Here is a 16,296-nt window from a genome sequence, read left to right on the forward strand (position 1 = left end):
GAGTTATGCAGTATCTCCAGGCCGGGGATCCAGGTGCTATTTCACTCATACTGGAGCCGGCTGTTTGAGGAGAGGAGACCCATTCCAGTTGAGATGGTCATAATTTTGGTTGTGCAAGAAGTGGCCCAGAAAATTGAAAAATGTCATAGTTTGAGTTACTGTTGCTGTGCTGAACCACCACCACCAGAAGCAGCCTGGGGAGGAAAGGATGGTATGCCCTGAGCCACAGTTCATTGAGGGAAGCTGCGGCAGGAGCTGATGCAGAGGCCATGAAGGGTCCTGCTTACTGGCTTGCTTCCCCTGGCTTGCTCAGACTGCTTCCTTACAGAACCCAGGACCGCCAGACCCGGGATGGCACTGCCCACCATGGGCCAGGCTCTCCCCTTTTGATCACTAATTTAGAAAAGCCCCTGTAGGCTTTCTCTACAGTCTGATCCCATGGAGACATTTTCTCAGTTGAGGCTCCCTCCTCTCAGATGACTCCAGCTTGTGTCGAGTTGACATAAAACCAGCCAGCACAAACGTGGAATTTGCCTTGGCGTTCACTTACCATCGGGTGGCTTCAAATTTAGTACTGTGTGTTTTGTTTGAATACAGCCCCCGTATGGAAGAAATCAGAGGACAGCTGTGGGTGCAGGCCCTCCCTCACCTTCCACATTTTTTTTTTCTGAGGCAGGGTCTCCATTGCTTGTCCCACTGCCTACTCAAGTTCGTTGTCCCTGGAGCTTTTGGGGATTTTTCTCTTTGTCCTCCATCTCCCCAAAGGACGGCTAGGATTAGAGGCTCAGGCTATACACCCAGCTTTCTATATGGCATCTGGGGATTTGAACTCAGGTCGTGCACACTTGTGCAAACTTTTCATATTTCCTTTTGTGTGTGTGGGTGCACTTGTGTGTGCAAGAGCATAAGTGTGTGGAAGCCAGAGGACAATCTCTGGTGTCCCTCAGAAGCCACCCACCTTGTGTTTTGAGAGGTCTGTCATTGAGACCAAAGGCTTGCTGAGTAGGTAGACTGGGGCCAGGGAACCCCAGAGTCCTTCTCTTGCACCCCCACCCAGTGCTGGGATTACAGGTACACACCACCAAGCTCGATGTTTTCTCATAGGTGCTGGGAACCAGACTCAGGCCCTCATGTTTGCATGCATGGTTCTCATTGTATTGATGGAGTCATCTCTCCAGCCCCCACAGACAGACTTTTAAAAATAGGTTTATTTTTAATTTTGCATATGTGTGTTTATCTGTGTGTATATGTGTGTTTGTGTGTGTGTCTAGGTGCCCAAGGAGGCCAGCAGAGAGACTGTGAGATTCCCCTGGAACTAGCGTTGTAAGTGGTTGTGAGCAGCCCCAGGTGGGTTCCGGGAGCAGCCCCAGGTGGGTTCCGGGAACTGAACTCCAGTGAGCAGGAGCAGCAAGCACTCTTAACTGCAGAGCTCTCTCTTCAGCCCCCAGCTTTGTTCAAACAAATAACATCACAGCTTCTGTTTCCTACAGCTTGGTTCCTGCCCTCACTTCTCACTTCAGGGTACATCCTGCACGTTTCCCAGGACTGTAGGTAGGGATGTTCCTTTCTCTGTAATAGTTGTGCACGCCAAACATGGGCTCTTCCGTAATTTATACAAGTATTTCCAGTTAGTGGATTTTTCCAGATTATTGCATTGTATGTGAACAGCCCCCAGATCACTTTCTTGTACACTTATTTCAGCACATGGGATTTATATCTTTGCCAGTAGTGTTCCTTTCCCCGTGTGTGTGTGTGTGTGTGTGTGTGTGTGTGTGTGTGTGTGGTGTTTGCATGAATGCCAGCACACATTTGTGTAGAGGTTCACATGCATACATGTGTGTTATCCCTGCATGCAGAGGCCCTAGGTTCACTTCTGGTGTCTTCCTCAGTCACCTCCCACCCTGTTCATTGAAACAGGGACTCTCAGTTGAACCAGGGCTCACTGATTGGGTTAATCTAGTGAGCTAGCTTGCTCTGGGTGACCCCCATCTCTGACTTTGATCACTAGAACTTCAGACAGGTTGCGTGACATATACGTGGACTCTGGGGATCTGAACTCCTGTCCTCACATCTGTGAGGCAAGTGTGTGATACCCCCTGAGCCATCTCCCCAGCCTTCCCACACTCTTGACAATCCTTTTAACTTTAGACAGGCTAATGTTTTGCTTGCATTTTCTTAAGTAGCAGCTAAGGATGTGGCTTCGTGTATTTATTAGTCATATTTGCCTTTTTCCCAGTGAGTTACTTCATATTCTTCCTATTTAAGAAAGTTAGGTGTGGTGGTGCACACCTGCAATCCTAGCACTTGGGAGGTGGAGGCAGGAGGATCGGGAGCTCATTGCTCATAGCCAACCTGAAGTATTGGAAATCCTGTCTCAAAAAACCTCAAATGAAAAAAAAATAAGAAAATAAATAGAGTTAAGAATTGGGCTGTTGGCCTCCCGGGCAGGACTCTGCGTTTGGCCTCCATCCACTCCTGCAGCTGGGGAATTTCTTGCTGTGTTCAATTTCCTGGCTCTTCCCATCTTTGCTTTCTGTTGGGAACTCTGGTCTGGATTAGTCTGGAAGTTAAGTTATCATCTCCCTCTCGGAGCTCCGGCTTTGTAGTGAGGCTGGGTTTTCTTCTCTGACCCTTCCCTCAATGGCCGAGTTCACAGTCTGCTATCGTCGTCCAAACTGCACACACAAGGTGGTGCTGAACCGAGTAACTGGACATTCATTTGTTCCTCCTCTCCCCTCCCTCTTCTTTCTCTCCCCCACTGTGTGTGTGTGTGTGTGTGTGTGTGTGTGTGTGTGTGTGTGTGTGTGTGTTGGTATGGGAAGTCATTGACTCCTTGGGGGTCAGTTTCCACCTTCCACCTCGTTTGGGGCAGATCTTCTCTGATGCTGCGTAGTCCAGGCTAACTGGCCTGTGCGCTTCTGGGGACTCCCCCCTCTCTTTACCCCAGTCTCACCGTGGAGTACTGGGGTGATAGATGTGGGCTGCTGTGTTGAGCTTTATGTGGGTTCCAGAGCTCTGAACTTAGATCCCCCAGCTCGTGCAGCAGGCACCTTGCTACTTGAGCCACTTGCTTTTAATGCTGTCTTTCCCATCCCATGCTTTCGCGCCTGTAAACATGGCAAAGACAGCTCTGTGGGCCTGTGAAGAATGGCGTGCTCTCATGGACAAACCTGCCACAGCCCTGGCTTCATGAGCTGTCTTCATGAGAGGGTGTTTCCTCTGAACTCGTCTACCACTTGTCTCTGTCTGGTGCTTGCTGAGTGTTGTAGACAGAGCCAAGGGACGCACAGCGATGCTCCCAGCCTTGACATGGCTAAGAACGCTGAGATTGCAGGTGAGCTCCACACATGCGGACGATGCGGTACTTGCATCTTGTCAAGGGTGAGTCTAGGACCATGCTTTGCCTTCAGCAAAAAGCCTCTTCGGTTCACTTTAACTGGAACATTTTCAATTCTGTAGAACCAGCAACATTTCAGAAACATACATGTCCCTTCCCGCCTTAAGTAGAGCTTGTTTGGTGTGTCCTCGTGGTTTGCTGGATCGCTACACTGGTCATGCTCATTTTGATCTGTTAAAGCATTCTCCAACTTTGCCATCCCATGCTTCCTACCTTTATTCTCTATAATCAGGAAGTAGTGGGTGCCGGGCGGATTTTGAAAGATTTTTATTTATGTATACTTGTGTGTGAGTGTAGGACACCTGTGTGCGGGTCTCCTGGGGCCAGAAGAGGGCCCACAGCTGCCTGCTGATGTGGGAACTGAGCTCCTCTTACAGGCACCCACTGGTCTTCCTTCTCCTCCTCCTTCCAGACTCTGTGAGTTTAGCAACCAACAGTTGATTTTTTTCTGAACTGGTCTTTTCTTTTCCAGTTTCTTTATTACCGCTGTGTGTCTGTCTGTCTGTGTTCTCATTTAGACACCTGTTCTCACATTTTCTAGTCATTTCGTGGCTCATTGGATGGTCAGACAGTTGTGTTTTGCTTTGAAGGCAATGGGTGATTCTACAAACATAAAAGCAAAGTCAGCCTCAGTAAATGGACTGTGTGTGCCTTAAACAGGGAGCAGTTTCTTATCTTTCGAGCTAGGCCAGGATGTGGGCGTGTCAGGGGTAACTCCACCCACGTCTCTGGGTTTTCCTTGATCTTAGCAAGACAGCTGCAGCTGTGACCTGGGTTGGAAATCTCATCTGTGGTTATTTCTGATTTGCACATTTACAACAAAAACAAAAGCTAGGTCTGGTGGTTGGAGGAATGGAGGGAGGCTGGCAGCTCGTCTTCTTGGTGCCCACAGGGTGGCTCACAACTGCCTGTAAGTCCAGCTCAGGACCCGGTACCCTGGCTGCTGTGGGCACCAGCATATGCTGTACTCCCATGGAATTTAAAAGGGAGGGAGGGAGCCGCGTGGTGGTGGCGCACGCCTTTAATCCCAGGAACTCAGGAGGCAGAGGAAGGCGATCTCTGTGAGTTCGAGGCCAGCCTGTTCTACAAGAGCTAGTTCCAGGACAGCTAGGACTGTTAAAAAAAGGAAAAAAAAAAAAAAAAAGGTGAAAACAAAGAGACAAAGGGTGGGGAGGGAGAAAAGACTGGATATCATTCTGCCTCAGATTCCCTATGCAGCTGAAATAGACTTCTGACCGTCCTGCTCCTGCCTCAGAGCACTGCGATTATTAGGTGTGTGCCTTCACACACGGTTTCTGTGGTGCAGGGGCCAAACCCAGGACACTAGTACTGTGTGTACTGAGCCATACCCAGACCCCATTTTGGACGTGGAGCAGAGGTTTTGCTCTCCAGTGATTACAGAAAATACTTCTGGAGATTATTCCCCACAGAGAAATTGACTTTATTTAAAACCAAACAAAACCAACCAACCAAAACCCCGGAGTAAACGGTGCTCGGGAAATTGCTCATTTGGGAAGTGTCTGTCATACAAGTGTGAGGGCCTGACCAGAACTCTCGGAGAAAGACAGGCACGCTGTGTGCAACTGGAATCGCAGCACTGGGGAATGCTGACACGGGGATCCTGAAACAGGCTTCACCAGGAAACCCTGCCTCAAAATAAAGGGGTACCGGTGGGATGGCTTCCTGTCCAGCTCGTCTTCTAGAGTTGATTCTGGAGCCCACATGGTAGAAGGAGCGAATCAGCCCCTGCGGGTTGTCCTCTCACTTCCACACATGTGCACACACACAGAGAAAGTAAATTAGTGTCATTTTAAAAAATTGACTACTTGCCTTCACATATATATAGGCATGTGTATCCTGTATAGGCGTACCCACACTAAAATTCCATACAGCACACACACACACCACATACATACTAAGTTCATATATGTAGTGCATGATTTGGTGTCTGCAGGTGTTTAAAAGGACCCTGCCCCCTCCCAGCCCAGACCACCGTTGGTTCATTTCCACCAAGTTCACAGAAACGAGGTTGACTGAGAAGCTCAACTTAGGTGATGTGGGAGTTCCAGCCCCGTTCGCCAGCCTCAGCGCTGAAAGAAACGGTTGGTGGCTGTAAACCAGGCCAAAGGTGTTTTCAAGTTCCCGAATCTCAGCCTTGTGGGGCGCCCTATTCCTTCTATTTCTATCCCTGCTCACATGTACTTAATTATCTAGTTAATTGCTTAGCTCACTCATTAAAAAGCACATAATTAGGCAGGGGGAGTGGGCGATGCCTGGAGTGGGCAGGAACCTGGAGAAAAGCAAAGGGGTCGGGGGAAGTGAGAATGTGGCCTTGACTTTCACCAGCCCAAGGCCGTGCCTCAAGCCAACATCAACCCAAATCATCAAGAAAACGGTTAGTTATGTTTAGTCTGCCCGATTTCAAAGACAGATAAAGTATGTGAAAAAGAGCATGCAAAACTAGGCATGTGACCTCAAAGGTTTTCCTTGCAAGAATGTGTAAATGGAGAGGAGGCCAGAAACGCACAGTTAACAGTGAATACCAGGCCAAGTGTGGTGGCACAGGCCTGTAATCCCCGCACTCAGGAGGCTGGGGGTGGGGGTAGGGTTCCTGAGTTCCAGGCCAGCCTCAGTGACACAGTGAAGCCCTGTCACAAAAGAAAACAAAACACAGCATCACTCCAACAAATGAACAATACCCACAAAGAACAGCTTGGGAGTTGGCTCGGGGAGAATTAGGGTCTGTGTGCAAGGGGGAGACTGGCGCCCCGGAACCTACGTGAAGAGCCAGGCATGCCAGCCTACAGCTCCGACTCTAGTGAGCTTTCTGGTCAGCCAGCTTCGTAGAAACAGCGAGCTCCTGGTTCAGTGAGAGACCCTGTCTAAAAGAATAAGGCGGTAGCCAGGTGTGGGGGCACAAGCCTTTAATCCCAGCACTTGGGAGGCAGGGACAGGCAGATATCTGTGAGTGCAAAGCAGCCTGGTCTACAGAGCGAGTTCCAGGACAGCCAGGGCTACACAGAGAAACCCTGTTTTGAAAAACAAACAAACAAAAACCTGATGCCTTTTCTAGTTCACTGTCTCTGCTTTCTCTGTGGTTCAAGGAGTGAGCCCTTGCCTCCCGTCTCCCGTCCCAGTCTCTGAGCCCTTGCCTCCCGTCCCAGCCTCTGCACACTGTCTGCTGTGCTCCCTGCCGTAAAGGACTCTATGGAACTGAGCAAAACAAACCCTTCATTCTTTAAATTGTCTTGGTCATTGTGTTTTATCACAGCAAGTGACTAATGCAGGCGCAGAGGGAGGCAGATCTCTGTGAGTTCAAGGCCAGCCTGGCCAGCATAATGGTTCCATGCCAGTCAGGGCTACAGAGAAAGACCCTGTCTCAAAAATTTTAAAATAATTTTTTAAAAGTTTGAGGAACCAAGGAGATGGCTCAGCAGTAAGAACACTTGCTGCTCTTCCAGAGGACCCCCGTTCAGTTATCAGTACCCAGGTGGGGCAGCTTACAACTGCCTATAACTTCAGCTGTAGGGGATCAAATACCCTCCTCTGTCTCTGAGGACACACACTTATTTGACATACACAACATAGACACACACACATGCTCATAGTTTAAAAAAAAATACAATGGAGAATTACAAAAATACCTGATGTCAACCTCTGATCTCTACATACTACACACATACACTATATATACATACACACACGCACTCTCTTTCTCTCACACACACATATAAATATACATACATGTACAAACATATACATTAATTAACACATATACACTATACACATACCATATTCACACTATACATGCATATGCACACACTACACATACACGCATGCACATACTATGCACACACAAGCACAATTATACATACATATGCTCCACATACTATACATACACATACACAGCAACATACGCATACATGCCCAGGCACTCAAACACACACGTGCACATGTACTCAAGCACATGCACAATACATACTATACATGCATATTTGCATAAACATGTACATATGCACATTATAAACACATGTACACATACACTACACACACACACACACACACACACACACACAGTGTTTTAGGCATTCTGAGTGATTCTTTTTCAAGTTCCCCTGACTTTACTTTTTTTTCTTAAGTTTGAGACAGGGTCTTATGTATCCCAAGCTGGCCTTGAAGGCTTGATGATGGCCTTGAACTTACAGTCATTTCCTCTGTCCTCTGATGTGCTGAGATTAAAGGCTCACAGGTCTTTTGACAATGTCATTTTTTCCTTCAGGGGTTGTTTTTGTCTCTGTTAGCATTGATCAAGTCATTTTTATGACCCCAGTCTGAGAAGTCCAATGCTGCCTGTGTGTTGTCTTCTCTTCCATTTGTTCTCTAGTTTGGGGGGCTGGCATGGTGTGTGTGTGCTGCCTCCAGTGGTGAGCTTTTGCCTACTCCCACAGTTGCCCCAATTCCAGCTCTTCACAGCATGGCCATGGTGTGTATGTACTGCATGGTCATGGTGTGTATGTACTGCATGGTCATGGTGTGCATGTACTGCATGGTCATGGTGTGCATGTACTGCATGGTCATGGTGTGCATGTACTGCATGGTCATGGTGTGCATGTACTGCATGGTCATGGTGTGTATGTACTGCATGGTCATGGTGTGCATGTACTGCATGGTCATGGTGTGTATGTACTGCATGGTCATGGTGTGTATGTACTGCATGGTCATGGTGTGCATGTACTGCATGGTCATGGTGTGCATGTACTGCATGGTCATGGTGTGCATGTACTGCATGGTCATGGTGTGTATGTACTGCATGGTCATGGTGTGTATGTACTGCATGGTCATGGTGTGCATGTACTGCATGGTCATGGTGTGCATGTACTGCATGGTCATGGTGTGCATGTACTGCATGGTCATGGTGTGCATGTACTGCATGGTCATGGTGTGTATGTACTGCATGGTCATGGTGTGCATGTACTGCATGGTCATGGTGTGTATGTACTGCATGGTCATGGTGTGCATGTACTGCATGGTCATGGTGTGCATGTACTGCATGGTCATGGTGTGTATGTACTGCATGGTCATGGTGTGCATGTACTGCATGGTCATGGTGTGTATGTACTGCATGGTCATGGTGTGCATGTACTGCATGGTCATGGTGTGCATGTACTGCATGGTCATGGTGTGTATGTACTGCATGGTCATGGTGTGCATGTACTGCATGGTCATGGTGTGTATGTACTGCATGGTCATGGTGTGCATGTACTGCATGGTCATGGTGTGCATGTACTGCATGGTCATGGTGTGTATGTACTGCATGGTCATGGTGTGCATGTACTGCATGGTCATGGTGTGTATGTACTGCATGGTCATGGTGTGTATGTACTGCATGGTCATGGTGTGCATGTACTGCATGGTCATGGTGTGTATGTACTGCATGGTCATGGTGTGTATGTACTGCATGGTCATGGTGTGCATGTACTGCATGGTCATGGTGTGTATGTACTGCATGGTCATGGTGTGCATGTACTGCATGGTCATGGTGTGCATGTACTGCATGGTCATGGTGTGTATGTACTGCATGGTCATGGTGTGCATGTACTGCATGGTCATGGTGTGCATGTACTGCATGGTCATGGTGTGTATGTACTGCATGGTCATGGTGTGCATGTACTGCATGGTCATGGTGTGTATGTACTGCATGGTCATGGTGTGCATGTACTGCATGGTCATGGTGTGTATGTACTGCATGGTCATGGTGTGCATGTACTGCATGGTCATGGTGTGTATGTACTGCATGGTCATGGTGTGCATGTACTGCATGGTCATGGTGTGTATGTACTGCATGGTCATGGTGTGCATGTACTGCATGGTCATGGTGTGTATGTACTGCATGGTCATGGTGTGCATGTACTGCATGGTCATGGTGTGTATGTACTGCATGGTCATGGTGTGCATGTACTGCATGGTCATGGTGTGTATGTACTGCATGGTCATGGTGTGCATGTACTGCATGGTCATGGTGTGTATGTACTGCATGGTCATGGTGTGCATGTACTGCATGGTCATGGTGTGTATGTACTGCATGGTCATGGTGTGTATGTACTGCATGGTCATGGTGTGCATGTACTGCATGGTCATGGTGTGTATGTACTGCATGGTCATGGTGTGCATGTACTGCATGGTCATGGTGTGTATGTACTGCATGGTCATGGTGTGCATGTACTGCATGGTCATGGTGTGTATGTACTGCATGGTCATGGTGTGCATGTACTGCATGGTCATGGTGTGCATGTACTGCATGGTCATGGTGTGCATGTACTGCATGGTCATGGTGTGCATGTACTGCATGGTCATGGTGTGCATGTACTGCATGGTCATGGTGTGCATGTACTGCATGGTCATGGTGTGCATGTACTGCATGGTCATGGTGTGCATGTACTGCATGGTCATGGTGTGCATGTACTGCATGGTCATGGTGTGCATGTACTGCATGGTCATGGTGTGCATGTACTGCATGGTCATGGTGTGCATGTACTGCATGGTCATGGTGTGCATGTACTGCATGGTCATGGTGTGCATGTACTGCATGGTCATGGTGTGCATGTACTGCATGGTCATGGTGTGCATGTACTGCATGGTCATGGTGTGCATGTACTGCATGGTCATGGTGTGCATGTACTGCATGGTCATGGTGTGCATGTACTGCATGGTCATGGTGTGCATGTACTGCATGGTCATGGTGTGCATGTACTGCATGGTCATGGTGTGTATGTACTGCATGGTCATGGTGTGTATGTACTGCATGGTCATGGTGTGCATGTACTGCATGGTCATGGTGTGCATGTACTGCATGGTCATGGTGTGCATGTACTGCATGGTCATGGTGTGCATGTACTGCATGGTCATGGTGTGTATGTACTGCATGGTCATGGTGTGCATGTACTGCATGGTCATGGTGTGCATGTACTGCATGGTCATGGTGTGCATGTACTGCATGGTCATGGTGTGCATGTACTGCATGGTCATGGTGTGCATGTACTGCATGGTCATGGTGTGCATGTACTGCATGGTCATGGTGTGCATGTACTGCATGGTCATGGTGTGCATGTACTGCATGGTCATGGTGTGCATGTACTGCATGGTCATGGTGTGCATGTACTGCATGGTCATGGTGTGCATGTACTGCATGGTCATGGTGTGCATGTACTGCATGGTCATGGTGTGCATGTACTGCATGGTCATGGTGTGCATGTACTGCATGGTCATGGTGTGCATGTACTGCATGGTCATGGTGTGCATGTACTGCATGGTCATGGTGTGCATGTACTGCATGGTCATGGTGTGCATGTACTGCATGGTCATGGTGTGCATGTACTGCATGGTCATGGTGTGCATGTACTGCATGGTCATGGTGTGCATGTACTGCATGGTCATGGTGTGTATGTACTGCATGGTCATGGTGTGTATGTACTGCATGGTCATGGTGTGCATGTACTGCATGGTCATGGTGTGCATGTACTGCATGGTCATGGTGTGCATGTACTGCATGGTCATGGTGTGTATGTACTGCATGGTCATGGTGTGCATGTACTGCATGGTCATGGTGTGCATGTACTGCATGGTCATGGTGTGCATGTACTGCATGGTCATGGTGTGCATGTACTGCATGGTCATGGTGTGCATGTACTGCATGGTCATGGTGTGCATGTACTGCATGGTCATGGTGTGCATGTACTGCATGGTCATGGTGTGCATGTACTGCATGGTCATGGTGTGCATGTACTGCATGGTCATGGTGTGCATGTACTGCATGGTCATGGTGTGCATGTACTGCATGGTCATGGTGTGCATGTACTGCATGGTCATGGTGTGCATGTACTGCATGGTCATGGTGTGCATGTACTGCATGGTCATGGTGTGCATGTACTGCATGGTCATGGTGTGCATGTACTGCATGGTCATGGTGTGCATGTACTGCATGGTCATGGTGTGCATGTACTGCATGGTCATGGTGTGCATGTACTGCATGGTCATGGTGTGTATGTACTGCATGGTCATGGTGTGTATGTACTGCATGGTCATGGTGTGCATGTACTGCATGGTCATGGTGTGTATGTACTGCATGGTCATGGTGTGCATGTACTGCATGGTCATGGTGTGTATGTACTGCATGGTCATGGTGTGCATGTACTGCATGGTCATGGTGTGCATGTACTGCATGGTCATGGTGTGCATGTACTGCATGGTCATGGTGTGCATGTACTGCATGGTCATGGTGTGCATGTACTGCATGGTCATGGTGTGCATGTACTGCATGGTCATGGTGTGCATGTACTGCATGGTCATGGTGTGCATGTACTGCATGGTCATGGTGTGCATGTACTGCATGGTCATGGTGTGCATGTACTGCATGGTCATGGTGTGCATGTACTGCATGGTCATGGTGTGCATGTACTGCATGGTCATGGTGTGCATGTACTGCATGGTCATGGTGTGCATGTACTGCATGGTCATGGTGTGCATGTACTGCATGGTCATGGTGTGCATGTACTGCATGGTCATGGTGTGTATGTACTGCATGGTCATGGTGTGCATGTACTGCATGGTCATGGTGTGTATGTACTGCATGGTCATGGTGTGTATGTACTGCATGGTCATGGTGTGTATGTACTGCATGGTCATGGTGTGTATGTACTGCATGGTCATGGTGTGTATGTACTGCATGGTCATGGTGTGTATGTACTGCATGGTCATGGTGTGTATGTACTGCATGGTCATGGTGTGCATGTACTGCATGGTCATGGTGTGCATGTACTGCATGGTCATGGTGTGCATGTACTGCATGGTCATGGTGTGCATGTACTGCATGGTCATGGTGTGCATGTACTGCATGGTCATGGTGTGCATGTACTGCATGGTCATGGTGTGCATGTACTGCATGGTCATGGTGTGCATGTACTGCATGGTCATGGTGTGCATGTACTGCATGGTCATGGTGTGCATGTACTGCATGGTCATGGTGTGTATGTACTGCATGGTCATGGTGTGCATGTACTGCATGGTCATGGTGTGCATGTACTGCATGGTCATGGTGTGTATGTACTGCATGGTCATGGTGTGTATGTACTGCATGGTCATGGTGTGCATGTACTGCATGGTCATGGTGTGTATGTACTGCATGGTCATGGTGTGTATGTACTGCATGGTCATGGTGTGCATGTACTGCATGGTCATGGTGTGTATGTACTGCATGGTCATGGTGTGTATGTACTGCATGGTCATGGTGTGCATGTACTGCATGGTCATGGTGTGTATGTACTGCATGGTCATGGTGTGTATGTACTGCATGGTCATGGTGTGCATGTACTGCATGGTCATGGTGTGTATGTACTGCATGGTCATGGTGTGTATGTACTGCATGGTCATGGTGTGCATGTACTGCATGGTCATGGTGTGCATGTACTGCATGGTCATGGTGTGCATGTACTGCATGGTCATGGTGTGCATGTACTGCATGGTCATGGTGTGCATGTACTGCATGGTCATGGTGTGCATGTACTGCATGGTCATGGTGTGTATGTACTGCATGGTCATGGTGTGCATGTACTGCATGGTCATGGTGTGTATGTACTGCATGGTCATGGTGTGCATGTACTGCATGGTCATGGTGTGCATGTACTGCATGGTCATGGTGTGTATGTACTGCATGGTCATGGTGTGCATGTACTGCATGGTCATGGTGTGTATGTACTGCATGGTCATGGTGTGCATGTACTGCATGGTCATGGTGTGTATGTACTGCATGGTCATGGTGTGCATGTACTGCATGGTCATGGTGTGTATGTACTGCATGGTCATGGTGTGCATGTACTGCATGGTCATGGTGTGTATGTACTGCATGGTCATGGTGTGCATGTACTGCATGGTCATGGTGTGTATGTACTGCATGGTCATGGTGTGCATGTACTGCATGGTCATGGTGTGTATGTACTGCATGGTCATGGTGTGCATGTACTGCATGGTCATGGTGTGTATGTACTGCATGGTCATGGTGTGCATGTACTGCATGGTCATGGTGTGTATGTACTGCATGGTCATGGTGTGCATGTACTGCATGGTCATGGTGTGTATGTACTGCATGGTCATGGTGTGTATGTACTGCATGGTCATGGTGTGCATGTACTGCATGGTCATGGTGTGTATGTACTGCATGGTCATGGTGTGCATGTACTGCATGGTCATGGTGTGTATGTACTGCATGGTCATGGTGTGCATGTACTGCATGGTCATGGTGTGTATGTACTGCATGGTCATGGTGTGCATGTACTGCATGGTCATGGTGTGCATGTACTGCATGGTCATGGTGTGCATGTACTGCATGGTCATGGTGTGCATGTACTGCATGGTCATGGTGTGCATGTACTGCATGGTCATGGTGTGCATGTACTGCATGGTCATGGTGTGCATGTACTGCATGGTCATGGTGTGCATGTACTGCATGGTCATGGTGTGCATGTACTGCATGGTCATGGTGTGCATGTACTGCATGGTCATGGTGTGCATGTACTGCATGGTCATGGTGTGCATGTACTGCATGGTCATGGTGTGCATGTACTGCATGGTCATGGTGTGCATGTACTGCATGGTCATGGTGTGCATGTACTGCATGGTCATGGTGTGCATGTACTGCATGGTCATGGTGTGCATGTACTGCATGGTCATGGTGTGCATGTACTGCATGGTCATGGTGTGCATGTACTGCATGGTCATGGTGTGCATGTACTGCATGGTCATGGTGTGCATGTACTGCATGGTCATGGTGTGTATGTATGTACTGCATGGTCATGGTGTGCATACACATATGCATGTGGCATGTGCATGCATGTGTTAGTGGTGGTAGTAGGGAGTAGAGGCACACGGAGAAGAAGAGAAGTGAGAATAAAGAACTGGAGATTGAAGTCCCCAAACTGTCCCCAGAGCACCTATTTGACTTGGGAGTCTTTGGAAATAGGAGCTTGAGCAGTTCACCTACTTCACCTCTGAAAGCTGTTGTCATTTTAAAATTTGTGCGTGTGATGGGGAGATGGTGAGGTGGGGAAGTGGGAGATGGGGGGGAGATGGGGAGGGGGAGATGGGGAGGGGGAGATGGGGAGGGGGAGATGGGGAGGTGGGTGTTGTGCACATGGAGGTCAGGAGACAGCCTTGAGTGTCTTTCTTCAGGTGCCTTCTCCTTGTGGGCAGAGTCTCTCATTGGCCTGGAATTCCACACAGTCGGCTAGACTACCAGGGCACTAAGCCCAGTTCCAGTGCTGAGGCTGCAAGGGGCTCTGCATGCTGAGTGCTAGGAGTAAAGGCAGGAGCCCAGGCCACCCTCCCCAGGGGTGCAGGCTCTAGGTACTCTCCTGCACTTCTCCTTTCTCACCATTGCCCTGTCCTGGCTCCCGGGGCCAGTGACTTCCGCGGCCCTCCTCTCCAGGCCCTTCTCTGTCGGAAATGGTTAAGTGTTTTTAAAGTGCTGGGGCAGGCTGGAGGAATGGCTTGGAGCTAAGAGGACTGACTTCTGCCCCCTAACAAGAGCCCCAGAGGACTGATACCCTCTTCTGGTCTCTGAGGGTACTGCAGTCCTGTGCACACCCCTCCCCCCCATCATTTAAAATAAAAATAAAAGATTTAAAGTGTAGGAATGAATGGCAGATGTCATTTGATTTCAGCTGGGTAGAGTGCACACCATCTTTAAGTTCCTGTCTCTTTCACCTGTAGCTCTCATCTGGGCCATCTGTCCGTGTGTCACCACCCCAGACCAGCAGGATGGCTGCCAACAAGGCCAAGAGCCAGGGCTCCCTGGCTCTTCACAAAGTCATCATGGTTGGCAGTGGAGGGGTCGGCAAGTCAGCCCTGACGCTTCAGTTCATGTACGACGAGGTAAGAGATGCCAGCACACCTTCCCCAAGTGGCTGTGCTGCCGTGTGCTCGTGTGTCCGCTTCAGCTGTGTTCTGTGTCCTCCTCCTCACTTGTCCATGGAGGTTTCCAACAGCTTCAGGAAGAGTTGCTGGTGGGGTGGTGGTTTTAGCTGTAGTCCAAACAGAAGGCGTCTCTTTGTGCACTGTATTGCCAGTGTTACGTGGGCTTTCTTTGTGACAGGAGCGAGGGAAGAGAGAGATCTCTTTGTAGGTGCTAAGGCTTGCATCTTTTATTCTTCTAAAGTATGTGTATGTGTGAGGGTGGGGGTGTAGAGGTGTGTGGTTGCCTTAAGAGGCCAGAAGAGGGTGTCAAATGTCCTGAAGTTATAGGTAGTTGCCCAGTGTGGGTTCTGGGAACTTGTTTGTTTGTTTGTTTTGGTTTTTTTGAGATAGGTTTTCTCTGTGCAACCAGCCCTGGCTGTCCTGGAACTCATTTTGTAGACCAGGCTGGCCTTGAACTCACAAAGAGCCACCTGCCTCTGCCTCCCAAATGCTGGGATTAAAGGTGTGCACTGCCACCCGGCTTTCTTTTCTTTTCTTTCTTTTTTCTTTATCTTCTCTTCTATCTCTCTTTCCTCCTCCTCCTCCTTCTTCTTCTTCTTTTTTTTTTTTTTTTTTTTAGACAAAGTCTCCTGTAGCCCAGGCTGCCTTGGAACTCACTGTGTAGCCAAGGATGGCTTTGAACTTCTGATCCTCCTGCCTCCCCCTGCTGTGCCACCATCCCTGGTTTCTGAGGCTCTGGGGATGCAGGGGGCTTTGTGTGTGAGAGGAGAGCACTCCACCAACTGAGCTACTGCCCAGAGTCAGGTGCTGTGCTTTGAGTCTTGAATGTCTCCCACAGGAGGGGACCTATGTTGAAGAACTGACTGTCAGCCTTCAGCACCTTAGGAAGTAGAGTTCAGCCAGAGGAAGTTAAACCATTGGAAGTGTCCTTAAAG

The 16,296-nt window shown here is 48.8% G+C and overlaps 1 protein-coding gene across 2 annotated transcripts in view; it reads left to right on the forward strand.

Annotated features, from left to right (window-relative positions):
• Positions 1-16,296, forward strand: part of Ralb (RAS like proto-oncogene B) — a 51,878-nt gene that overhangs the window by 23,344 nt on the left and 12,238 nt on the right. For both annotated transcript variants that reach the window (XM_050124473.1, XM_050124474.1), the window contains exon 2: positions 15,158-15,319. In XM_050124473.1, coding sequence (XP_049980430.1) covers positions 15,206-15,319 — 114 coding nt within the window. In that variant the 5' untranslated portion in view covers positions 15,158-15,205. The remainder of the gene's footprint in view (positions 1-15,157; positions 15,320-16,296) is intronic.

Source organism: Alexandromys fortis, unplaced genomic scaffold (genome assembly GCF_014885135.2).
Source record: "Alexandromys fortis isolate MF-2015 unplaced genomic scaffold, M_Fortis_MF-2015_v1.1 scaffold_232, whole genome shotgun sequence".
In the NCBI taxonomy this organism is placed as follows: domain Eukaryota; kingdom Metazoa; phylum Chordata; class Mammalia; order Rodentia; family Cricetidae; genus Alexandromys; species Alexandromys fortis.